This window comes from Chelonoidis abingdonii, chromosome 2 (genome assembly GCF_003597395.2).
Source record: "Chelonoidis abingdonii isolate Lonesome George chromosome 2, CheloAbing_2.0, whole genome shotgun sequence".
NCBI lineage: Eukaryota > Metazoa > Chordata > Testudines > Testudinidae > Chelonoidis > Chelonoidis abingdonii.
This window is the reverse complement of record NC_133770.1, coordinates 69625782-69653556: the sequence shown is the minus strand read 5'-3', so window position 1 is coordinate 69653556 and position 27775 is coordinate 69625782. Positions and strand designations below refer to the sequence as shown.

Genomic DNA, 27775 nt, shown 5'->3' with positions numbered 1-27775 from the left:
CATTATATGCAATATCTGTATCCACCTACTCTATAATCATAATGTTAGGAAATAGTTTCTGCACCATAAGTGTCCAAGATGTGTGGTCATTCAGCAAGGTAAAAGTTCCTGAGGTGGACTTTGGGGTGTTTCACAGGTTGTGGTCTCTACAGGTTAGTTGCTTCAGTGGTTTCACAGAGCTGGTAACGCTCCCACTTGATGGATACACCCCAGGCTGCTGTATTTGGATCCGTACCATGAATCTCTGTGCTTTTAAGTTCTCCTGGGTCTGGGTAGGTTCCAGGCCTTTCTTTGGCCACTAGACTCACTCCCTGGACATAGACTCTGCCTGCTCCCTCTTTTTATACATACGATCCAACAGTCCAGCTGCCCTAGCTCCAAGACCAGTATTGAACCCATCCCAATACACTCCAGCAGCTTAAGCATACCCTCCCTCAGAGCTTCACCCTCGTGGGTACATTAATTATTGTTCAACCCTTCAGGAACATGTATTTGAAGCAAATGGACACAATCTTTGGAGACGGATTTCTAAAACAAAGCACACTTTACTCATAGACAGCACAAAAGATGTACAGGTGTAGGTAAAATAGTAAATCATCTGTAAACCAGTCTAGGACTTGGATTTTTTAAATCACTTTTGAATGTTCCTTGGGATTTGGTCAGTGTCCTTTCAAAATTCCAAGTCCCATCTCCTGGACTTCACTCCTTCAGCCCAGGCTTCTCCTCCAGATCATGGAGTCTCCTCGCTGACTCCTGCATCAGCTTTGGCTGGTGTGCCAAACTAAAGGTTCCCTCATGCCCAGAAAGCCAAGCCCCTTTGTCTCCACCCTTGATCTTCTCAGCCTCTGTGTTTTTTAAGGCTTGCACTAACACACATATCTCCTTGTTCCCTTTGGGGAATTTTCCATTCTCTTGTCCTCCATAGATAATCTGGAGAGGACTGATTTTACCTAGGTTTCTGTGACGCCATTGCTCTGCTTGGGCAAGGTCTATTTGGTTGTTGATGGCCATTAGTGACTATCACATTCAGAGGTAGTTGGCCAGGTCCACTCCCTCTCTCATTAGCACAACAAATGTGATGGCAGAATATGGTAAAGACTACCATAAGGGCCTAATGCGGTATTGCCAATGCGTGTGAGTTTTGTGCAAGTGACAGGATTTCAGAGGTGTCTGGAGCTCGTCTTGTGAGATACAAGAAGCTCCAGTCCCCTCACAAAGCTCAGCCCCACCAGAAGCCAGCAGAGTCTCTCCTCTCCACTTGCCATGCTCACAGGGGAAAGAGGGAGCAAAGAGCTCAACAGCTCAGTGCAACACTGCTCCCTCATCTCCCCCACCCCTACTGTGAGAAAAATGGACAGAGTAGCATTTCTCCTTCTTCTGCTCCTCCTCCTTCCCTTGTAGCACCTGGCCCAGAAAGGTACAGAAGCGGGAGAAAAGGCCCTGGAGCTTACCCCCCATAGCATGGCAGGAGGAGCAGGGACCTGGCTGCAGTCCACCCAGGCATGGGAGAGAGAGTGAAGAACCCCAGGAGGAGTACAGCACACTGTGGGAGGCTGAACAGGAGAGATGAGGCTGAATTGATGGGGGCTGGGGCTGATTAGGGGATTGGGTGGGGACAGAACTGATGAAAGGACTGGGAACAAGATTAACTGCTAGCCAGAGGATGGCCAGATGTGGTGGTGAGAGATCCTGACCAGGAGGTCCACATCACCTTACCTATTACATTTGGGATTGTGGGCAACACTAATTGTCGCACACAGACTCCGAATGGGCCAGGGCAGTTCAATAGTCAATATTGAAAAAATCCATCCTCATCTTTTTTAAACATCTCGTGATTTTTGGGCCAATCTCAAGATTTTGAGGAGGAGAAGTCTGAATCATGATTTTGGAGTTTGAATCTCTGAGGTTGGCAATGCTGATAACCATACACAGAGTTCATAATATCAAATAGCATTCATAATCTGTGCATAGATTGCCATATCATCACAGGTGCCTCCTGAGACAAAACTCCTATTGACTTCAATGGAAGTTATGTTGAAGGACAATGGGATTTTACTGTGCACTGATATATTTCATTCAGGGCAGAACCTGAGGGCTGCAGACTTTCCAAATTTAATTTAAGAACACGAGCCAGTAAATTACCATTGCAAAACACATTGTTTATTCTGCTTTCCCATGTGACAATCTTGAACACGTTTGTTATTTTAATCAAATTGGCAGAGATGAAATGGGGTATAAAGGACAGAGTGCAGAAACTAGTGCTGTGGCTCACACTACTTCATCCAGCTGTTATAAAATGCAGGCCATTCCTGTTCTCCTATTGGTTGGCTTAGCCTATGTCTCCCCAGTCTTTGGTAAAAGAGAAATCAGCGCTAATGGCACTTTCTCCAACAGACAGTATTACAGCTCAATAAATGTCAGTAATGGAGGACCTTGGGGCACTTGGACATGGATTGATATGTGCCCAGAACATTTCTATGCTATGGGATATAGTGTAAAGGTAACTGAACCTGATTACTTTATCCATACCCTTGTCAGAGCTATAGGTTCTTATCATGTTAAGGATCTTACTGTATTTCTGTATATTTTAGATGGAGGAGTATGGAGGAGCTAGTGATGACACTGCACTAAATGGGATCCGTTTATTTTGCATAAAAATCAACAGTACGAGTAGTGCTGTCTATACTATCGAATCTGATTCTGGAACGTAAGTTTAATGGTACTTCAATCTTTTATATTTCGTTTGATCTAGTAAACCAGATGAGGAGGAACCTGAGAACTTGTAGCACTGTCAAGCAGAGTGCAGCCTGTTATTTCCTCCAGGTTGTTCTTTTTAAGTTTTTACGCTAGGAATATAATTGTTTACCACTGCCGAGGAAGCGGCCAGGTTATCGTCTGTGTTACGCCAGTGTAGCCCAAGGAATTTGGCTCAATGTATTAATTATGCATGATTTGCAAAATTCAGAGAAAAAAGACTACAATTTAAATAGCAGACATTGCTTGTATTGTGTTTGAATTTCTCACCTTTTGCTCCAGATCTTTAAAGTTAAAACTGACACCTCATCCTCACTTGAATATTTGGCCTTTACAATTTTCTTGTAACAACTTGTGTTATAGGGACACAGTCAATCTGGAATCTAATCACTTTAAAAATAACAACTTAAAAGTAATTCCAGGTACTTTACCTGCTCCTGAGGCCAAAATTTTGGCAATCACATTTCCCTGTTTTTATATATATATTTTCCCCCACCTTGTTGTGTAGAAGTTCTGCCCGGGCAAGGGAAATGAAGTAACTAAGCTCTGACACTGCAATCAGATCTACTAGCGTAGACCTTTCCATCCCAATGGGGCACTGCATAAGTGGAGGGGTCCAGGTAATAGATCTGATTACAGGATCAGGACCTGGCTGACTTCAGAAGGGAAACAGCAAATGTGACTATACATAGAGTTCTGCCAAATACACAAAGGAAAAGAAACAGAAAAAAAAAAAAGAGAGAAAAATTTCCCCTTCAATTTTCAGTTACAATAGTCTTTGACATTACTAGTAATGGTAGTAGGGAAATGTTCAGACAGAAATGTGATTATTTTTAAGTTGATGATGTCTCCTTAAAGGCCAAGTTATCAGTTTCAACTTTGAATGCCTCACCCCCTGTCAGTTTGTATCAATGTCTTTATGTAATGTAAAGAGTTTGTTTTTTAAATGTAATTTGTGCATGAAAGGATCTGTGGGTCACTGATATATACGGCTCGGCCATTTATTTGGTTTATATTACCTGATGGAACTGCCATACTAGATCAGACTCAAGGTCCAGTTAGTGTGCAATAGCCTCTCCCTACAGTGACTAGCACTAGGTGCTTCAGAAAACATGCAATGATCCTTCAGTAGGCAGACGGGAGACTACACACTGTAATGGGGGGGATAGTTCAGTGGTTTGAGCATTGGCCTGCTACACCCAGGATTGTGAGTTCAGTCCTTGAGGAGGCCACTTAGGGATGTGGGGCAAAATCAGTACTTGGTCCTGCTAGTGAAGGCAGGGGGCTAGACTCAATGACCTTTCAAGATCCCTTCCAGTCCTAGGAGATAGGATATCTCTCCATTAATTTATTTAATTTAGGTCTAATCCTAGTTTCTGATAGTTAGAGATTGGCCTGAGTCCTGAAGCACAAGGTTTAATATCCCTTCCAAAATGTTTGTTGACATTAATTATGAACACTCTAGATAGTCTTAATATTCATGTAAATAACAAAGTTTTAAAGTGTGGACATAACATAAATCCAGATTTTGAAGTATGGGTATAACTTTTTTCCAGGCATACACTTACAATTATTGCAGGCAACAAAGAGTAAACTCCAAGCTATTTTTAATTGAATTAAGAAACATATTCTCCTCTTACTTCCACTGTGTGAATGGATTTACTTTAAGGCTTTTTTCTGGTGTGCATGTATCTATAGTGAATCTTGCTTTCTCAGGTTTTCCTGAGTTTGATACATACACTGTGAACAGGACATTTGCATTTCTTCAGTTTTGTTCCAACTTTTTCCTGCCCTCAAACAGGAAAAACTCCTTGCTGCTTTGTGATAAGTTCAACCTGCCATGATTGTGCTGTCACTTTATTTTTGGAATGTAAGCTCTGGGTTGAAAGAATGGTATCCGCTGGGTATTCTGCAGGTCCAAACACACCTGGTGTTCAACACATAATAAATAATACATTCAAAATAATGCAGAAAAATCTGGCATACTTCCCATTTTAAAAATTGATCAGACTTGATTAAAATAACATTTCACTGGCATTTATGCAACAAGTAGAGAAAAATATATTGAAATTGTCTTTCTCCTCCTAGGTTTGGGCAATGGTCAGGAATCACTTGGTGTCCAACAGGGTTCCTAACAGCCTTTCAGCTGAAAGTTGAAGTTCCAGAAGGAATTTTAGATGATACAGCTGCTAACAATATCAAATTCCGCTGTAGCAGTGGTACTATCATAGAAGGAACAGGTGGTAGCTTTGGTGATTATGGTGGATGGAGTAATGCCTGCACAAGAGTTGGAATCTGTGGCATTGAAACCAAACAGGACCAATACCATAATGTTTTTGTCGATGACACAGCACTCAATGATGTTCGTTTCTTCTGTTGTGACTGATTTCTATTGTTGAATGTTATTTTCTGGGATTTCCCAAAGGCTGACACCTGGCTTGTTCTGAGCAGAACATTTGTTATTTTCAGCCTTGTGCCAAGCCCCACTGCGAAGTCAATTAGCTCTAAATCTTAGTAAAAGTAACATTCTCTGTCTCTTTTTAAAAAGTCAGCAATAAATTAGGTTTTAATAGCGATGTGCTGCTCCCTTAATGACTGTATGAAAGCTGTGACTGATTGATCTGGAAATGAATTGTGAGCCAATCTAAAGGAAAGCCAGGTAATTAGGAAAAGACTCCATCCTGCAATCACCTCTCTGTCTTGCTAAGCTTCTCCTCCTCCTATTTTGGAAGCACCTGAAGGTTTCAGCCCTATTTAATTTCATTCCTAATTTAAGGACTCCAGATAAAGTGTTCATGCAAGTCAGACTGTCTGACACAGGGAGCCTGACACTATATTCCTCATATTATAATAATTGCTGTTAACTTCAGTGGGAGACTTGAGGTCAGAAAGGATGCATGATCACACTCCCAGTAAAAGAACCTTGCTGAGTTACTTTTGAGGATCATCTACGAGACCCATGGTGAGTAAGGGACTATAGGAATCCTCTTGTGTAGAGTCAACAATGTCAACACTCTTATTCTTTAAAGTAGCTAGCAGCAGATGCAGGAAAAGGAAGCAGACACCAATATGTTCTTCTTATGTAGCTATAAAGTCTTGTGCAGCTAAAGTCCTTTCATTTTCTGCTGTCACCTGGAAGTTTTACAACTTGAGTGATACTTTGCTTTAGTATATTAATTCATCTCAATGTTTTATTAGCCAAAATTGAATGTCTCTGATAAATTACATGTCAAAATACATGTTGTTTGTGACTTTTTTTTCTCCTAAATCTTTCGTACTCTGCTCTTATTGAGTGTCCTGAAGCCCATTACTGGAAAGTTTGCTGACAAGCAGTTATTAAAACCCAATGGAAACTAAAGCACGAACATTGTACATCTATTCATTTCTTTGGAGTCATTGTCCCATCCAATTTAGATTGTGGATTAAGGCAGAAAGAGACAATGGGCCAAAGACAGAGAGCCTGGTTGTACTCCCATTGACGTCAATGAGAATTTTTAACAAGAATAAGATGTAACCCAATTCTGTGCTAATTCACACACACTGTGCAATCTCACTGAGTGGGGTATTTGTCTCAGTGTATTTGGAATGGAATATATTAACTATTTCTTACAAAAGTAATTATGTTCTACTTTGATAGATATAAAACCTACTTTGTTTTATATGGGTCAAGTGCACTGTACAGCTTGGCTAAACTCTCATCCTAACAAGGCAGACATCCTTTGAGAGAGTTTCTAAAGTTTCACAAAGATTCATCTTCCTGTTTTCTTAGAAGTTTTAGAAGAGAGACCCTTTGGCAATTAGTCTTCCAAGTTTCCTTAAAAGGGCAAACTTCTTGTCTTCTGCAGCAGTAGAGCTGCAGAGTCATTACTGATACTCACAGTACTTTTATTCTCTGGTTGAAGAGAACAAATAGTAATTTTTAGCTTGAGTTGGTTAAACCAGAAGCCTGCTGCAATTCCTTGAGCAAGACTTTCCAATCAAGATCTTTCTATCTTCTCCTGAAGATCATGGCAGATACACACAACTTTCTTTTGTATGCAGGAACCTGTGTGTCTTGAATCCCAAATGAAAGTGGCCATGAGACAGTCTTCTCATAGACATGTCAGTCATCTCTCATCTAGCACATGTGAATGATCAAATCGCCACAGCTGATTCTCATTCTTGTTACATACATGTAAGGATAAGTCCTTCTCAGCTTCACTCTTCACTGCCTCTAGACATTTACCAGAAAGGATGTGAACAATCATTCCACCCTACAAAAAGACAAAAAACGGGCAGAAGAAATGGAGAAAAAGTAAAGGACTTTCAATAAAGATCAGAATGTGTATTTTAAACTTCTAACAAAGAACTGCAATCAGTAGAGATTGATGATTGTTTGTTTGGAGTAGTACTTTAAATTTAATGATTACTGTAAAAGCCTTAGGTTTGATCTTGAAAGGTGGTGAGTACCCATAATTCCTATTGAGCCAAATGGAGTTGTACATACTCAGCACCTATTAAGATTAGCCTTTCCCCAGTGCCTTCTGCTTTTTAGAGGGTAAATGTTGTCCCCAGCATAAATTGCTGGGCTGTGTCATGCCAAAACTAACCTAGTCCAATGCTGGGGAAAGTGAATCCTCCCTTTGGGAAGTAGAGTGGTAGCAGGACTGCCCCATAACTGCAATGATAATCGACTTAGAGCTGTAGTACCCATGTGACTGCCGTGCACCTGTTCTGTGTGTGGAATAACTGGAACTTCATCGAGTCAGAGTTTAAGGCCAGGAGGGACCACCGGATTATCTAGTCTAACCTTGTGTATATCCCAGGCTACCAACATCACCCAGCATATGCACACTAAATCCAACAACTGACATTAGACCAAAGTATTACAGTCCACAGAGGACTAGATTATGATGTGCCACTGGGAAAGAACAGGTGGGAACGACATGCACCAGTGCCCGAGGCTCCTGTAATGGCAGGGAAATGATTAGATGAGATACACCCAGATAATCCTGGCAAGTGACTCTCAGCCACATGCTGCAGAAGAAGGTGAAAAAAACCCCAAGGTCACTAACAATCTGACCTGGGGGAAATTCCTTCCTGACTCCACAAATGGTGATCAGTTAGAGCTTGAGCACATGAGCAACAACCAGCCAGCCAAGCACCTGAGACAGAGAATGCTTGATGCCACCTCAGAGCCCTCTCCCACCCTGTCCAGTGTTCAATTTCCAGCCATGGGCATCTCTGATGCTCCACAGGAAGGAGACAAAAAAATCAAAAACAGAATACATTGGCAGCGGTAGGGGAATCCCTTCCTGACCCCTGCAGATAGCCGTCTGAAGCCTAGACACACGAGCTTCTAAGAACATAAGACATAAACCGTGAGTCCCAGGGCTGCCGAGCCCGGCCCCCTGCCATGACAAGCAACCCATCATACAATCCCACTCATACATCTGTCTAGATCTCTTTTAACACTTTGTTCTAAATATTGTCCTGGAACCTTACAATTTCGCATGCTGCAGATAATTTCCTACCTTGCTGGGTGAATTCCACTGAATAATACTGAATTCTTATAGAAGAAGATGCTCCTATACAGCAGTAAAGGGGGAATTTTAAGGCCCTACCCTACTCCCAAAAGAAATCTAATTTAAGCCAAACAAGGGGTTAACCCCCTCTTCATGTGCTCCCAGAATCTGAGTCCTTTCACACCTCTCCCTGCCTGCGTAACAGGACTGTACATGGTTCTTTGTGCCTACAGAAGTGGAGTGGGGTTTGCCCTTAGGTTAATTTCATAATCACTAGTTCATATATTCCAGGATCCCCTGTAAAATAAATAGGTTAGTCTAGAACAGCAAAAATCTAGAGCATGAAGTTCTACAGAATGGTTGCTTTATCTCTTTTTCTTAACTAAATTTGTATGAGGAAGTTGGTGTGAATAGGACAAATAGCTTCATAGTACCTTGAATGCAAATTATGATACAGTGAAACCACACTCCAAAACTTCTGGTAACCTCTTCCCCACAACTTTTGGACTGTTTTCAGTTAGCCTAGCTTCATTACAAAATCACTACACACCTCCTGGACATCCCATTGTTGCTGGTTATTTTCTGTCTCTTGTGTACAGTTTTGAAGGATAACCTTCTCATGTCTGACATCAAAGCAAAACTGCAGAGCGGAACCAAACCGGATTTCCTTCATACTGTTATATTCAAAATGCTAGAAAAGGAAGGGTTTGTTTGCATTAATAAAGTTGAAGAACATTCCAATTCATTTTTAGTTGCTAGTATTCAAAATTATTTCCTGTCGGTTAACATTGAACTCCAAGATGAATGAAGGAGACACAATAGGCCTGATCCTGCAAACCTATCCTCTTACAAATAGTCCTTGCATGACTACTTTCCTGGGACTATTTCCATAAGCAAAGGTTTTTAGGATTGGATAATATGTATAAAATAGATGCAGAATATAACATTTGTAGGCAATATATTTATTTATTTATTTATTTAAAGGTACTCCAGCTGGTGGGACATTCCCAGACATCAGAATATGGGAAAAATCCATCTCTGTTATTCTAGAGTTGATATTTTTGTGCCCTAAACTTCCCTGTCTTCCATTTCCCCAGATGCTACTGAAAATAATAAATAATCACTTTGTACTTATAGGCTCAATCTGGATGTGCTGGACAGTTTGAACTCCCACTGAGTTCATTCTCAGCATTCAAAAAGAGAGATAAATTTAAAAGTTCAGGAGGAAAACATCTATCTTTGAGTCAATCAGGAAGCAGAACTTTTGCAAACCAATCAGGATGCAAATATTTGCATATACAATCCTATATTTCTTGAGCTTCCAAAACTTCCCCTATCTTTAATGGGAGTTTTGGATGTATAAGGATCAGAGCATAGAGTTCTAATTGTTTAACATTATTCCAGAACTCGGTGTTGTTGACTGACCTCTATAGAGATAAAAAGTAAAGAACTCATTTTTAGCTTAATGTAAACCAGGCTTTCATTTTTGCATCCACAAATCTCTGGACAGAAACACTTTAGTTAATATAGATGTCTGAGAGTGCCTGCAGATCAAATACTTAAATATCTAAATGACCTAAAATGTACAAACAATTTCAGGTGAAAAACAGTAGCCTGCTTTAAATATCTGTCGTGGAAATTGAATAGACATATCCTACGTGTATTGCTGGTTAAATTACACTTTGCATATTAGATGGTTGAAGGGGAAATCATTTTTAAAAGAGGGGAAGAACACAGTAAAGCTGTCACAATGCTGGTTGTATTTTCATTAGACAAAGACTGCTTAGTGAGATTTCATTTGAATGAATTAATGTTTTTACTGTATTGTAAATCATTGCTTTAAATTATTGTAGTCAAGCAGTGTGCTAAGTAACCATTCTGTTTTATTAACTAAAATATGATTTTTCCCTTACTTAAGTTTCCAAAAATCGATTGAAAAAATAACAGTCAAGATCATGAAAATCTAGACATTTACCATTTGCAATAATTCAATATGCTGCAGTATTTGTTCTGCCTGAGTCCAGTCATATACATATCTCATTTTTAGTATAAGGAATACTGAAAATATCATGAGGTAGTAGTGTGGTGAACCTCAATATTTTAATAGTGTCCAGTGCAGATGAACTGATTCCCAAATGGAAAAAAAAACATATTTTTTTGAATGGGACAAAATAAGCAAGACATATTGTTGCAGTAATTTAGCTGTTCATCATTTAGCTCCTGATTCAAGAAAGTACATAAGCATGTGTTTAACTTTAAGCATGCATCCGATGAAGTGGGTATTAACCCACGAAAGCTCATGCTCCAGTACGTCTGGTAGCATATAAGGTGCCACAGGACTCTTTGCTGCTTTGTACCGATCTAGACTAACACGGCTACCCCTCTGATACTTTAAGCACATGAGTAATCTTATTGAAGACAATGCTTAAAGTTGGTTAGGGACTAGCTTAAATACCTTTCTGTATCTGGGCCTTAAATTTGATACCAGTACACTTAAGCTTTAAATATACAATACCTGGTTAATATTGTCACTACAAGGAAACAGCTCAATAAGACCTTCTGCAGCATCCCAGGCAGATCTGTAATCTGCACAGAAACCAACACCAGTGTTGTACAGCTGCAAATAAATATTTATACTGAAATAAAGTACAATCAGTTAAAAAGGAAACATTTTTAAATTAACTTTTAATGTTGCTTGGGTTGTATCCTTTTTATTGTACATGCTTTGGCTAATTATTCAGCAGGTAGAGTCCTTTCACTCATAGGCAAGATCAAACAGACTCGCATATGGAGTGAAACTGAGCCTTGACAGTAGAGTGACACAAGAGATCATGCTATTTGGCAAAGTTAACGTTAAACCTTCAGTTTATAATTAGTTGAACTGGTTGAACTTTTTCCAACAATTTTTTTTTATGGAAAATTGGGTTTTTGAGAAAATTAAAATTTTTGCAGAAACTTTCTGTATTCCCTGAAAATGTTTGATGTTTTTGTCAGAAAAACTGAACACCCAAAACTCTCCAAATGTTTGGTTTTGGGTGTTCAGTTTTCAACGGAAGGTCACAATTTTCCACACAAAAACCTATTTTCTGATGAGCTCTAATATTTGCCCTGTTTTGTGTATACAGTACTGAATTTAATACAATAGTCACAAGAATGTTTTCAGTATAACGACCATTACTACATATGCTGGTATGTTGTGACAAACATAGAATTATATATCATACTATACAATATGAGGATAGTAGTATATTACATTACAGTTTCTGAATCTATCAAGCGGAATGCTAGGGCTACGTCTACACTCTGAGCTCAGGATGAGATCCCCTGCTCATGTACCATACTCGCTCCCACTCTCACTGAGGCACAGCTAAGCCTTTTCACATTGGGTCAAATTCTGAGATCCTTACACAGTACTTAGTCTTTTCTTGGGCAAATTCTCATTAATGTCAATAGGAACTGTCCTGAGAAAGAACTGAATAGACACTAAGAGTCTCAGGATCTGGCTCATAAAACAGTTTTATTAAATGTGTGTTTTAATAAGTTATACTTATTAAATGTGAAATCCTATAACTTTTGGGGAGGCAGCATGAGCTAGGGAATAGGGTACTGGACTGGGAGTCAAGAGAAGTAGGTTCACTTCCTGAGCTGGTACTTGTTGTGTGATATTGGGCAAGTCACTTTACTTCTCTGTGCCTTTGTTTTCCCTTTAATTCTTTATCTGCTTTGTCTATTTAGATTGTAAACTTTCCAGGGCAGGGACTGTCTCTTACTTTATGTTTGTACAGTACCTAGTACAACAGGATTGTGATCTCAGCTGGGGTCTCTAGGTACTCCAGTAACACAAATAATAATAATAATAATTTCCCTCTTACCTTGCCAGAGAATCTTGGTTTGTACTCTGGTGGGTGGAGTTCGGGGTATACATTTGATATAAACCAATGAAATTTTCTACAGCCTAGTCGCTTTTGCAGCTGAAGGCGCTCGTTGCAATCTGGCTTCTCAGCCTTATATGAGAAAGCATAGGTCAATTGAATGGATAGTAAACAAGTACTAATATATTTGTCTTTGAGAAGCTGGAAAAGAAATACACTGCCCAGGGAGGGCTCAGTTCTGCCACCCCTTATATACAGCAAGTTACAGTTAGTGTCGTGTCTCTTGTACGCGTTACACAAATGAGAAAGACAACTTTTACACCCCCTGTAAATTTATACTAAAATAATATTTAGTCTGGAGTGGGAAGGGGATTGAGAGTCTCAAAGATGAGACATGGGGCGGGAATAAGGATTTTCATCATCCATAACAAATGTAATTATCTTACAAAATCAATAATTCTGTACCCTCTTTTTAACAAAAAACAAATTCTACACTAACTGCACTGAAACCAATGGAGCTGTAAGAATTTGGCTTATTGATTGCCATTTAATGCCCTGGCTTTAACAGACCAAAATCTGCTCTTACTTACATCCCCCTGCAGTGTGGGTAAATGACCCTAGAAGTTGGTCTAACATATGCAGTAATGCTGATCAAATTATATATGATTTGATTATTTTCCCCATCAATTGCTCATCATATTATGTGAATAATTTGATTATGCAGATGCTCTATGGGGAGGAACCATCATTTTGTTTTGCGTTTGTACAGTGGCCAGCACAGTGGTGTCCTGGTCTAAATACTTTTCAAAGTCTGACCTCTCGCAGTTCTTAGCAACCTATTGCAACCTTCTGGCCAGTGATTTACTTACTTACTTCTTCAGATTTTTAAAATTCAGCTCTTGGCACCCACCTGTTGTTTTGAGTGCCTATGCCATACATTAAAAATTGCAACATAAACAAAAGACTGCCCATAAATATATTCCCCTCAGGCCACCCACTCCTCAGTTGCCTTCGGGTTCATCTTATTTGATAGCGATACTGATGGGGCCAGATTATGGGTGCCCCAAGGAGGAGGTCACCAGAAGGAGGAGAAAGTCCATTCCCCCAGTACACCCATGAAGGAGGCAGCTATAATTTGGCTGCTTGTGTTCTGAGGCCTTATCTAGACTAGGATTTGGAAGGTGTTAGCTAACCTGTATTAACAGCCTAGTGTAGACAAGGCAGCGTGTCTTTAACATGTGTTTAATTTGTTGATTTGCTCGAGCCTTTAATATTAAACATTGAACGTTTGCAGCATGTCCAGAAAGCTTACAAGACTGGGTTCTGGCAGACCAAGTGAAGGAGTAAGTTCCAAAACCAAGGATCTCTCATGGAGAATGTGCTGCTAGCAGCTCCCTGTCATTTATACTGAGGGAGCTCCAACCTGAATGCCTCTGCTAATCCCATCTCTAGCAATAAATCACAGGGGATTTGTCTCATTAATACCAGTCCAGCAACTCAAATCACTAACTCAAAAGTATCAGAGTCACTCAGACCCATCACTCAAGAGATCTCCAGTGAATCACAGAAATCAACCAGGAGTAAAATTTATCTGTGGATTCCCTAAAACGGGGCAGTACACCTGAGAATTACTGGGGTCTAGGAAGCAGATGTCAGCCAGGTCATTTTGTCGTATTAATTACAGTTTAGATTTGGCACTGGAGGCAGAACTCTGGAGAATACCGTGAAGCAGGTCACTCTCTAGCCCAAACAGTCTGAAATGAAATTGTGGTTATAAGTTTAAACAAAATTAGCTAAAAAATTGAAAGTGAAAAGATTTATTCATCAATATTAATGTTCATGCCATAGATATCCTGGGCAGAATACAGCTCAGACCCAGAAAAAATAAATTCTGAATGGAAAAAAATGTATAAAGCAATCTAAATTGGGGTTACATTTTTTTTAAAATTACTTAGTAGGAGTCAATGTTCAGCTAATATTCCTTGGATTTTTCAAGGGCCAGTAGATGGCCCTATTTACCATATTAATTCAACAAATCACTGAGGGACAAGACTATTATGATGATTGCAAGTAAATGCACTGGAAATTATTTCATTCATCGCCTTTATGGATTAAAACACCATGCTATGCTGACACAAAAATACTGTATGTGGAAGAAAGTAATAGATTAATATTATGTTAGCTGAATATGAATATGATTTGACGGTATTTCATATTTGTGAGGTAATAACAGTAACCTGGACAAAATAAACTCTGAGGCCAAAGGCAAAGGTTTTCATAGCAAATAAACTGCAACACTGAAGGCTGAAGGGTTTACTAGCTCAGGATAAAGTTATTACCTAGTTAACAAGAAACACCTTCAATTAATTATTAAATGAAATAAGAAACCAGTCATTGATCTCTGCAGACCTGGGCTCACATTCTCCTCTCAGTTACATTGCTAGCTCATTGACTCAAAGAAACTGCAGGGGTATAAATTAGATGCTAATTTGGCCAATGGGGTTCAAGTCCTGCAATATAAGTAACAAGAGAAAAATCAGATGAAAAAAATTAGTTTGATACAGTCTCAAACTTGTCATAAAATTTAACATAATTAGGCAACTCAGGCCTGCAGCAACTGGGGTTTGGCAGGATTGAAATGCAGTGCCAAAATAGTTTGAGGAAACTCATACAGTGCTAAGTGCCAACCCACATGCTGCCTAGCTGTAGCATTCTCATCAGTCTTCAGTTTTGTAAGCACAGCATTTTAAAATTAATGACATCTCTCCTTTACTGAGTCTACTTTTTCACCTGCTTGCTAAAACTGCTCAAACTGCTGCCCCACCAGTGAATGGAATAGGTTGCTGGTATAATGAAATGTACCAAAGCCAAAGAAACAGGGCTAGCAGCAGCATTGTCAACAACTCTGCTGTTTAGATTTTAAGAAACATATATTTGGGTATGTGAAACATTTCAGTCACAGTGCTGAACCCAAACAGCCACTGGCTAAACTGTGGTTGTGCAGCATGCTGAGTCACTCCAGGAAGATATGTGAGTAGTGATGCTTTGCCATTCCAGTTCCACACCCTAACTGTAAGACAGAATGGCAGCTAGTATCCAATCCTCTTTTCAACGCATCCTTATGACGACTCAAATGAAAATCTAATTGGTGTATAGTGATTGGGGAGTTTGTTGCTCTTGGAACTTTTCTGCTATCTTCCTGTGTCCTTCACTCTAGTTTTGGGAGAATACAGCCAATTTCTTCTGGACAACCATGAGCTTAACAGGATGTCACCTTTTCAGTGAGTGTTATACCTTAATAAACACTTTCCTAAATCTGGTGTACGGGGTATCTGGTTTTCTGCAGATAAAATTATTTCCCTCTGGAAGTGGCTAAACAATAGGTGGGATGTTAACAGGCAGCATTAATCTGCTACAAAAAGAAAAACACTCTCTCTTCTCCTTTCCCAAATGGTAAGGATTTACTTTACTCCCTCCTGAGATGGAACATCACTTATGTCTTTACTTTACTAATTAGGAATGCCGCTGTGTCATGCTTGTAGAAAATCTCTTTAAAAGAATCCAGCCAAGTCTCTGCTATTCGGATTTTGTTCCTCACTGCAGCCTCTTCATTGGGAAAAGTGTGCGGGATACGATTTCGATAAATGTGCCCCACACGTGAGCATGGAAGGATTTCAACAGAACCACCACAGAGCCATGCCTGTAACACAGATGAAGACAAAAAGGGGTCTATCATGGTGTATCCACTATGCAGGCAGTACATCACTATCAACACCATTTAGCAAATGGTAAGTAACCTAGGTGTGCAAAGCAAGGTGACTGACACGAGTAAAAATCTGTTCTGGCTAGTAGCCTTGTGGGTTCATTTTATCTGATAGCAATACTGATGGGGCTAAATTATGGGTGCCCGAAGTAGGAGGTCATCAGAAGGAGGAGGAAGTCCATTCTCCCAGTACACCCATGAAGGAGGCAGCTATAATTTGGCTGCTTGTGTTCTGAGGCCTTATCTAGACTAGGATTTGGAAGGTGTTAGTTAACCTGTATTAACAGCCTAGTGTAGACAAGGCAGCGTGTCTTTAACATGTGTTTAGCTTGTTGATTTACTCGAGCCTTTAACATTAAACATATGTTAAAGACACACTGCTTTGTTCATTCTGGTTGTTAAGATTCTGCAACTAACATTTTCCAAATACTATATACATGCTAGGGTTCACTCGCAAAATGCAACTTTCAGAAGGTGCTAAAAATATTGTCCTTTCATGAGGTGAGGGTCAGCCAATAAGACTTAGTGGTTCTGTGTGTTGTCACTTGACATCTTGCTGGAGAACTTTAGGGGTAGATTTCTGTGAGAAAACAGAAATTTCTCTCCACCTGATGCAGTTTTCTACTCAGTTTTTATTTTCTAAGTTGCCTCTGGGCTCTTAAATATTGCTCTCTTCAACACACAATAGTTACTTGACGTTTCTCTTCAGATTCTTACCCTTATAGATAATTCTAGGTTTTCTGCCCCCCATAGAGTCATGTCGGAATCATAAGCGCCAATATTTTGGAAGTAATGTCGGTCCATTGCCACTACTCCACCAGGCACCACAGGACTTCTAGACAGAGCACAGTTTAAAAGTGAATCTTGCTGCAATCTAGGATGGAGAGTTAAATAGAGAATGAGATTTACTCTGATCATGGAGAGGTCTCTGTAAAACAATGCATGATCCTGTGGTGGGCCTTACAATCACTGAGAGGGTGGCAGGTAAATTTGAAAGTGTCAGCTGTGTTTCTAGTTTAAAAGGTGTGTGTGTGTGTGTGTTGCTTTCCACTTGCTGAGTGATGGCAGATTTTGGGACTTTGCAGTGAGCCACTTTGCTGGTGGGAGAGAGATGCGGCTCAGGGTATTTCTCAGTGTAATTTATTTATTTTACAAATGTACACAACTGATGTTTACTTTAAATGGAGATGGCCAACACTACACTTGCAGAAACCACAGATAAGACACTATTGTGTAAACCTTTGCAGACAAGAAGCTGCTTCCTTCCCTCTGACCCTCTTGCTCTTAACACCCTCTCTGTTTTTGAGTCCTGCCTTCAGTCTTCCCACCAAGCATACCCTTTACCCTAGATTGTAGGGCTCACCTACAATTTTCCCTTGTTTGAACATGGTTATGAAGACCTGAATTAGCTGACCTGATGTTGGTCATAAGTTTGCGGTCAGCATGGACCAGCCAAGTGATGTGCCTGGCATCAAGTCAACCGAACTGTGGAATCACTAAAGGCTGGTGCTCCTTTGATCTCTCAAAAGCTGAGAGATCTCTGTCTCTCATGTTATTGCCTTATCTCTTCCAACATTCCCCTGCCCTCTGGGACTCCAGTCCATTCATGTCCAAGACTGCTCTTCTATATTCGTTCCCTCCCCCGCACCATTCTCCCTGCTCACTCCTCTTTCTCCACTGACTCTGTTGCTGAATCCCTTCACTTCTCTCTGCCACCGTTGACTCTTTTCTCCTTCTTGACCCCCACTGTAAACCTCTGTCCTACTAACCCCCAACCCTGGCTCACCTCAGCCTCCAGTTTGTCTGGTCTTGATCCATGCCACTTGAATGCCCCAGGAATCATTCTCATTGTTGCACAGACTTCTTCCACTACATATTTGTTCTCTCTCCCTTCATTTGCCATTTTTCTTGCCAAACCAGCACAACACTGCCACCTTCACTGAATGCCTTTGCCCTCCCCCCATTCTCTGTCACTACTGACCACACTGTCATCTTCCCTGTCACCCAGTAAACTAGGTCCGAACTTCGGCTCCTCCCTCTTTAGACATTTCAAGGTGATATCCAAATCTTGCAGCCTTTTTTCTCCCTGCACAATATTCCGAGGTTCTAATCTATTTTCTCTGTTCACCCAGCTAAAACCTCCCCCAGATTCTCATCATCACTTCCTCCAGGCCATAAAAATAGAGCAGATAAGATCTGATCACATGTCCCCATTTGAAGCCCTCCTCTGGCTCCCCCTTGTCCACTTCCACTAAGCTCAAACTTTTTGTGGCTGCCTTTACGGCTTTGCATAACTCTACCACACTTTACTTCTCCCTGATTATCTCTTATTTTGTCATCCCTGTCCCCCCATGTTCCACCTCAGTCATCTGCTTCTCTGACCACAATTTCCACACTTTCTTCTACTCCATATGAAATCCTTTTGCTTTCAATTTGGAGTTAGGTGTCTAAGTATCCTTGAGGATCTGGGCCTAATTGAGTACATCGTCTATTAATCTATTTCATTTATTGCATGACTGACTTGTTCATCTCAATGGAGGGAAGGAAATCAGGAACTGAAGCTGGAAATTGGTACCGGAGAAAGAGGCAAGAGAGGAATTGTTGAGTGAGGGTCAAGGGATGGGGAAATTAACATATTTTAACTTATACACACACACACATAAAACATGTCAACATGTAATTAATAAGCCATGTGACTATCATTATCCTAATAACTTTGTATGTGGCATCTCCCTCCCTCTTGTCTTTCCAGTTTGCATAGGTGTTAGAACTGGGGGTGCTGCCACACCCCCTGGCTTAAAGTGGTTTCTGTTATATACAGGGTTTACAGTTTGGTTCAATGGCTCTCAGCACCCCTGTCAGATTGTACATTGTTTGGAGCCGTGTCTGTGTCTGGAAAGCACATGCATAACGTAGGCCCGATTGTACTCTAATAATATTATTAATAAATTAAAACGTACTGGATATGCAAACCAATAATCTTCTCCTCTCAAAAGATACAAGCCAAAAAAACCTGTGAATGTAATCCAGTCTCTTCTTAGCTGGAGGATGTGTTAGATTTTGTGATTGTGCTGCTGAGGTGAGAGTAAGCATATTGGCTGATGAACTGTTACCTGATGGGGCTGATGGCAGACTGGCGTACCTTCTCCTCATGCTCCGGCAGCGGCTCCCAATGGAAATCTAATTTCCAGTCAAAACCACCTCGTTGCAGATCCACAGAGTGATAATACTGAAAAGTCTTCCAGTCAATGACATCTAGGACAGGGGAGACGATTCGATTTCTGAAAAGAATTTATTTTCTTTTGAAGGCCAAGTTGGGGAATAAGTTGACAGTGTGTTAGTAAACCATTTGTTCTAGGATTTGACTCTGCAAGGTCTTGAGCACTCCTGTGAGGTACTGATTGCCCTCAACTCCTCTGCTGATGGGAGTTGTGTGCTCTGCCTATTGGAAGATTGAACCTATAGTGAGTAAAGTAGGGAACACTAATTTATAAAGAATGTATGAATCACAGTCATTTCACTGTTAATTTGGGTCTTACTTTGGTTGCACTATCAAAATGTACAAACACAGAACCAAGAGATGGTCCTTTCCCCAAAAAGCACTTGCACTGGGTCTTTTACACAGTTGGACACATTCTGGCCCCTGTTCTGCCTTCTGATATCTCAATTGCATAGACAAAGGGTCAAATTCTGCCCTCACAACCTCCCTGGCTTCAACAGGGTTTCATGGGTATGACTAAGGGCAGAACGATTCCTGAAAAGTGGAATTTAGGAGGTGTATTTTGCTTATAATTTTCCATGGACTGGTCATTGGCAGAGACCTATTTTTCATCTGATAAGATCAAACTGAAAACACAAGTGTTCAATTTATAGTATATTTATCCTTTTTCTGTACTATATTATAATGGTTGCTTTGTAACAATCAGTGTAGTTAACATCTCCATTTTAACTCCCTCTTAGCATATACTTGTAATTTTCTCGCCACTGTACTGTTCCCATATATCATCTGTCTGTAATAGCCAGAATAGATCCCTGACCGCATGGGCATATATCCTTTAATTAGTTTCTAACTTTAATTAAATCAGGATTTATCTGAATATTCTGTATTTTCCATGTCAGACATATCATAATGCTTAAAAATGGGCCTCATGACATCTTGAAATTATCAGTAATTCAGAAAAGAACAAGTTCCGTGGTATCAAAACCTTCTGTTTCTTAATCAATGGTGCATGACATTTGGAAACCATCTTAATAGTTCAACTGCTACAGCACTACAGATCTGAGAGCTGCAGCAAAGAAAGCTGTTTGGAAGAGCAAAGTAACCCATTTCTGCTCTGTTACTCAGGAGCTACTCTCATTGACTTCAGCATAATGGCTTGTCTACACAGGGAAGCTATTCCAGAAGAAGTTAGGGCATGCATATAAAGTGGGAATAGCTGTTGTGGATTAAAGTAAACCAGAAAAAGACACTGTTATCCTGCAATAAGAGTGTCCATCTAATCCAAAATATCTCAGCGTGTTGATAAGCCCGGTGTGAGAGAAAAATCTGGCCCTCTCTTTGGAGAAAGCAGCATGTTTTGTCAAAGAGACACCAACGGCCTTCTCTTTAAAAGTTTTAGCTCTGCTGGTCTGAGATCATTCTTGAGAGAAGCTGAGTTTAAATACATTCCTGCCAATAGGGAAGGGTCAACACCATAGTCTCCACTATGCTGTTATCTGTTCGCTGTTTGCCATGGCAATGAAAGAGAGACTGATGCCAGCTTTGGGAGCTGGCAACTCTGTATGATGTTTGTATGACCTTGGCATATTTTTTCTGCATTTACAATCACTATAGTGATGGTTTTCAGTGAAAGCGGGGAGGGACTCAATCCTTTTTTCTATTACAGTTGTTATTTCATGTGGAGAAAAAGTGTCCATGGGTCTTCAATGGCTAGAGGGGAGTTGAAATATTATGTAGGGTATAGTTAAAACTACTCAGTCTCTCCTTTGTTCCATAGTAAGAGAACAGGGAGTGATATCTGATGAGTTAAAAGCAGGTAGATTTAAAATAAATAAGAGAAGATACTTGTTCATAAAGGAGTATATCAGCCTGTGGAATTCACAATCATAGGGGCTCATAGAGACAAGCACTGGATTTATAAACTAGATAAGATAATTTTATGACCAATTATAACATTTTTAATCATACAGGTTAAGACCAAGTAACTCATTGTCATGCTTCAGGGCATGAGTCAATTGCAGCAGGGGTCAGGAAGGAATCTCTCTCTATGACAACATTGCACAATCAGCCAGGAATATTCTGGGGTGGTGGGCTTCACTTTCTTTTGAAGCTTCATTATACTGTATAGGCTATATGTTTATACAACACCTAACATAATAGAGTTCAATCCTGACTGCAGTTTTATGGTATTACCATAATACAAATAATAAAGATCAAATTCTCATTGGATTCCTTGAAGATATGCTGAGAAATTTCTCTGTATTCAGGATGACACTATTCCATTCAAATGAAAGTCAATATAAGTCTTTCCAAAGAAAGCTGGTGTCAATCCTTGTTCTCCAACTGAGAAAACCAGGGAAAAGGAAAGAGGCAGAATGAAAGTCACCACTTTCTTCTGGGATGTGCTAAAATTGAACACAGTTTAGAGCTGGATTTATTTAATTGGTTCAGGCATTTTATTTTCTTTTTACTAAGCCAGATGAAGCTAAAAACTGTAATACATAGAATCATAGAAGATCAGGGTTGGAAGGGACCTCAGGAGGTCATCTAGTCCAACTCCCTGCTCAAAGCAGGACCAATCCCCAATTAAATCATCCCAGCCAGGGCTGTCAAGACAGGCCTTAAAAACCTCTAAGGAAGGAGATTCCACCACCTCCCCAGTTAACCCATTCCAGTGCTTCACCACCCTCCTAGTGAAAAAGTTTTTCCTAATATCCAACCTAGACCTCCCCCACTGCAACTTGAGACCATTGCTCCTTGTTCTATCATCTGCCACCACTGAGAACAGCTGAGCTCCATCCCTTTGGAACCCCCCTTCAGGTAGTTGAAGGCTGCTATCAAATCCCCCTCACTCTTCTCTTCTGCAGACTAAACAAGCCCAGTTCCCTCAGCCTCTCCTCATGTGGGGTTGGAAGGACAGATACATCTTGCATGACTAAATTTCAAAACCTAAAGAACATCATATAACTCCAATACAAGTCAATTAAACTACAATTTCAATGGCAAGCAATAGCAAAGTGTGCACCATTTAGAGTGTAAATTACTACTGAGGTTCTCCTCCAGCACAAACACTTGAAAGCCTCTTACATCTGCCTGGGTGGAAATGGGATTGATAATTATAATTGGAACTAGACACTCCTGCTTCACTTTGCTGCTACACACTCTAGTCTATTGCTTCTAGTCTAAATATTCTTACATAGCTAGAACTGATAAACTAATTATAACATAGTTTATTTTAGAATAAGATTTCATTTTAGAGTTAGAGAGATTAGGAAGAGAAGTATGAATGGGGAATTATTTAGAATAAAAAATTCAAAGATGTTTGACTAGGAAGGCCAGATTTTTATCTAGTGTATAGTTGTATAAATCTAGAACTGTGGGTTTTCAACCTTTATTCATTTTGAATGGAGGTGCGGACCCCTCTGGAAATTCAACCTGTGGTCTGCGGACCCCTACCATAGAAGTCTTAGACTGGAAGCTAACTGAACAGAATTAACTATAAATGTTTCACATGCTCAGCACCGCATTTGACACAGCATGAGATAGAGCGCTAAACAGTGGGCTTCTCTAGTAATGACAATACTTCCAGGTTTTGACCTGTAGGTGGGGGTATTCACATACCCAATGATTGATCAGAAAAATGGAATGCCTTTTTTGGGATCTGAAATTTTATTTTCATAGTCACCTTTCCAAAACCTCTTAGACATAGTCTGTGGACCACCAGTGGTCTGCATACCACAGGTTAAATACTACTGTTCTAGAATAACTGGACTGAAGTACATATTGTGACTCTGGATTTACACTGGTATAACTGAGATTAAATTCTAGATCTAAGGGTGTGATAGTGGCATAATTCTTCTACTATTATATTTTCCATTCATTTACATCTCATCCTTTCTGGATGTAGTTCTCTAATTTGTTGCCAATATCAGAGCCCAATCCTCCAATAACACTTTTGACTTCAATGTGATTGTTCATGATAATAAGCACTAAAATCAGTAGTGTTTGCAGGACAGAGTCCCTTTTTTAAGCTATATGTTGTTGTTGTTTTGTTTTTAAATATTGGATCCAGATCTTCAGTGCTATGCAAACAAAACTTCTGCACCACCTGAAAAGGGCTCAGTCAATTAGGAAACCAGAACCAAACCAATCACAACCACCAAACCAGGTAAGAACATGCTTCCAAAACAACCTAGTATTCTGAACATTTTGAACAATTTAGCTTACTCTCTTAATCTATCAGAAGCAGATAAGTGAGGCTGTTTAAAATTTGTTCAGCAATGGAAAGATGGATATAAAACTAAAACAAGCAAGTTTTTAAAAAAAGACTTTTGGATAAGCATTAAATAAAAAGTTTGCATGTGGAAAATTATGGAACTGAAGACAATTGATGATAAATCGTTGGATATGCCATATTGCACCTTGCCTCAAATTCTTCAGTAAAAGAACTAGTAATCTGCTTTTCCAAATGAATTATATGCACCACAAACTGAAATCTGTGTTTTAAAAGTATTACTGTATAAATGATAACACCTTCGGAATTCCATTCTTCACAGGGTTTTAAGATACCATTTAGAAAAATAAGAGTCAGATCCTTAGATGGTGTAAATAAGCATAGTTCTATTGAAACTAGTGGAGTTGCACTGATTTACAGCAGCTTGAATTTCAAATTGTTAGAAGGTCCTTCTGATCATAAATAAGGAATCTAGCAGCTTTAATTTTAGTAAAACTAATCAATAGCCAATTCTTCTTTTAATCAAGTGTTGCCTTATCTTTCTTGTGATATTAAAGTATCCTTTCTAAAACATCTGTTCTCTGCATGTTCAATGGTGGATTTAGTGTTTGCATGGCTAGAAATGCACATTTTCAGCCAAAGGTAATTGAAAGTTGGAAGATGTTGCTTATAATTTGTTTTGTTCTTAATTCAGTAGCTGGCAGACAGTCAGCACTTTCTCGGAACTTTGAAATGAAATGTTCACACTGGCAGACAGCTGCTAATTTTATTCCATGGAATCTGAAGAAGGAGGGGGAAGGGGGGAGGAAGGAAACTCGAAAAGAACTGGCAACAATGCTTTGTCCAATGTGAGTGGGACGTTATTAATTTGTGAATATTTCAAATGCCTGGAACACATGAGACCTTCAAAAAAGCAAACAAACATAACTTCCTGTTCGGGGATTTCTAAACCAAATACAACTTGCAAATGAAATGTTTTCCCGTTACCCTTTACATACGCTGTGGACATCGTGTTCTTTTCTTGTGAAAAAGAAGAATTAATTAACCAATCTGCTTAAAGTTTCATATACTGTAGACTGCTTTTAGAAGGGCTTTGTATTGATTTGTACCATGCTTTGCTGGAAAGGAATAGATTGTTAAAATGAGCACAGTTAACAAAAACAACTGTAAAAATGTTCCTATTGTCCTCAATTCACTCTCACAGTGGGACTTTTCCTACAAAAATGAGATGGCTTGGGAATCCAAGCTCCATGTAGACTCTCTTGCTCAGGCCCAAAGTTGGGGCAAGCATCTGCCTTTGGGCACTGTCTGGGCACCTACATTTTCACTGAAATCACCTTTGTAAAGGGCTGTGAGATCTTCAGATGAACATAATATATAAGTGTAAAACATATTAATGAGTGTTATTCTAGACAAGTGGAGGGCATGAAAAGAAGAGCAGGAAGAGAGACAAAGTCCATGACATCAACTACGTAGTTGCAGGGGACTAAGTATGCGGAACGTTTTAAAAGCAAGGTCAGTGTTGAATAGGATACTGAAATGAATGCCGAGCTAGTGGCATTATCTGAGAATGGAAGTGATGAGTTCGTGCTTCTTTGTGCATGTGAGAAGGCAGGCAGCAGTTTTCTATTAATTTTGGAATCTGGAAAGCTGAGATTTGCAGGCCCTACAGAAGGGAATTGCAGTAGCTGTGCTGAGAAGAGATGAAGACGTTTGATTTTTGTAGAAAATATTTACATTCTTCATGCTAAATCAGCATAAAGTTAACACATGCACACAAATCTTTTAAACAATAGAACCATTTTTGCCTGATCCTGCACATCCGGCAAAACTCTGATTTCTAAAAGCAGCAGACAGACAATGTGGCAATTTTCAGTGGCTGTAGTAATTCTTAATTATATTTAACAACAATTTTATAAATACTTGGTGATCTACATTGTAGAACCAAATGAAGGGATCATGATTGTTAGAAGATAAATTAACATCTTTTAACAATTTTGAAGCCTTTGGGCCAGGCTCCACAAACTCAGAGTAGCAATAGTTAACTTTTATGCACCTCGAAAAATCACAGGAACCATACTGCAATTCACAAAGCCTGAGTTAAGTGCTTAGGCTTCCTCTACAATGCATGGGGAGAGATAGGCACCTTAGCATGTGATCCACAAAATCCAGCGTGCCAGGAGGTGTGATGCCTAACCTAGCCAATGGGAGATGCTGACCAAAGGGATGTGTCCTACACTCCATCTACCTCATGAAGCCTGGATTTAGGCACCTCTCTCTGCTGGCAATCCATGAACCAGGAGAAGATAGATGCTCCTCTGCTAAACTCACTTCTGGGGTCCAATCCAGCAGACATGCTCAGAGGCTGCCTAATATCACACAAAATGAAGGGGCTCACCATTGTAACACTTAGCCCAATAGTTAGGGTACTCTTCCAGGATATAGGAGACCACAGGTTGAAGTCCCCCTTCCACCTGACGAAGAGAAGGGATTTGAATAGGGATCTGCCACCTCTCAGGAGAGTGTCCAAGATACTGGATTATAGATTAGTCTGATGTGGATCTCCCTCAATCTCTCCTATGAAAGTTATTTCACTTCATTAAATAATTAAATATTAATTGGGCACCAGAAAGAGTGATAATGACCTATAAGCTGGTGGCTAGGGCACTCAGCTGAGAGGTGGCACATCCCTATGCAAAACCTTTCACCTCACCAGGCAGAGGGGGGACTTAAACTGGGAGGTCTCTCACATCTCAGGTGAGTACCATAACCACCTGGCTAAAGGTTATAAGGCAAGTTCTCCCTCCAGCTTTTTTATATGGAGTTAGGCAGCCTCTGAGCACGCCTACAGGATTGGGTCCCTGATGTGAATTAAGAGTTTCCCCACCTATCTTCTGCCAGTCCAGGGATTGCACTGAGGGTTAGGCAGGAGATGGGCATCCAGACACCTAAAGGGAGGCAGCAATACTCATGTCCAGAGGCAGAAACATAGGTACATAGGGAACTCTTACTGCAAAAACTTAGGCGCTGAGTGAGTTTGGGTGCCTATGAGGCTAAGCAGTAGCTGAGCAGGTGGTTTGTGGATTGCAGCAATGTCTAAAAATTGAACATAGGTGCCTAAATCTGATGTTTAGGCACCTAAGTACCTTCGTGGATATGAGTTTCTGTTCCTAATTCAGTATTTGAATATATAGTGTACAGTAATAGAGGGAAATATCACATGATGATAGATTTGAATCTAAAATAAGGGATGAGGGACAGGTGCATCCAGAAAGAGGTCTAGTGTGAGACATTTTGACTGCTGAGGAATGAGAAAACCCTGCCTTCCTACACTCTAAAGATGGAGTCTGTGCCCTTCTATAGTCAAACCTTCCACAATAACCAGGCTAATTTTTTCTCCATTTGCTGTTCTCAGGGGCCAAGCATCAAACCTACTTGATATGTTTTTCCCATATGCAAAAAAGCAGCTATATCTTCTCAGTCTGAATTAATTTTATTTTAGATTAAGGGCGGTGTGGTGGGCTATATACTTTATATTGGCACTGAAAGGGCTACCTGGAACTAGACAGCTCAACTAAGGCACCTCCTTGCACCTGAAGGGAGGGCTAGGACCAACTGAAGAGGAGGCCCAGCTGGGGGAGAATTTGGGCCTTCATAAAGGAAAGGAGTACAGAGTAGTGGAAAAGGCCCAGAGAGGATAACTAGGTGAGAGGTAGTTGGGAGTTTTCACTTGTGAAAGTAGAATGAATTATATTGTAAAAATAAGAATGGATTAAAGAAATGTTGTATGTACCTTTAAGCAGAAATAAGAAATGTTGAAATACAGGTGCCAGGAAAAGAAACATTAGGCATAAACAAGGGTACTAATGGCGAAACATTAACGGAAGATCAGTAATAATAGTAAGGAAATAAGATATGCATGCCTAGCCCAGGTAAACTTATCAGATTCTGCTTCCTTTGTTATCTTGTTAAGTGCTCGCCCTTTTATCTATATAAATAAGATAGTTTGTGTCTTGCATGGTGCTCACATTATCTGGGTGTTATTAGCAGAGCGCTGTGCTAATAAAACAGAGTGGTCTGACAAACTGTGAGTCCTGAGTCTAACTTTGACACACTCTTGGGCTACAGGCTGAGAGATGGCTGGGATGCCGGAAGCTTGCAGCCAGAACTAGAGGGGCCTGAGCCAGGAAGAAATCTGAGAGCCCACACTCTGAATTAAGAGCAAAAAAGGACTTCACAGTCATTAGACTGAGCCACTTCAGGAAGTCCTGAGGAAGGAGGGCATGGGACCTGGAAAGTTAGCCCAGAAAGCTGAGGGTGTTAGGCCAGGCCACCAGAGACCAGGAAAACCGTGTGTATGGACAGTTAAAAGGCAAAGGCTACAAGAGCTGGTGATTCTCACTGCAGTGGGCCCCAAAAGGATTTGAT

General features: G+C 40.2%; 2 protein-coding genes across 2 annotated transcripts in view; one reads left to right on the top strand and one right to left on the bottom strand.

The window, feature by feature from the left end:
- The first annotated feature begins 1919 nt into the window (after positions 1–1919).
- Positions 1920–5990, top strand: LOC116837031 (vitelline membrane outer layer protein 1 homolog). Its single transcript, XM_032801142.1, has 3 exons — positions 1920–2500; positions 2592–2707; positions 4843–5990. The coding sequence occupies exons 1-3, from the start codon at positions 2228–2230 to the stop codon at positions 5138–5140; spliced, it is 687 nt and encodes a 228-aa protein (XP_032657033.1). The 5' UTR covers positions 1920–2227; the 3' UTR covers positions 5141–5990.
- A 79-nt stretch (positions 5991–6069) lies between these two features.
- Positions 6070–27775, bottom strand: part of GALNT15 (polypeptide N-acetylgalactosaminyltransferase 15) — a 37895-nt gene continuing 16189 nt past the window's right edge. Inside the window, exons 4-10 of the mRNA XM_032801128.2 lie at positions 19007–19174; positions 16611–16728; positions 15636–15830; positions 12131–12262; positions 10774–10875; positions 8809–8949; positions 6070–7007 (exon numbers count right to left, since the gene is read on the bottom strand). Of these exons, the coding sequence (XP_032657019.1) occupies positions 6861–7007; positions 8809–8949; positions 10774–10875; positions 12131–12262; positions 15636–15830; positions 16611–16728; positions 19007–19174 (1003 nt within the window). The 3' untranslated portion in view covers positions 6070–6860. The remainder of the gene's footprint in view (positions 7008–8808; positions 8950–10773; positions 10876–12130; positions 12263–15635; positions 15831–16610; positions 16729–19006; positions 19175–27775) is intronic.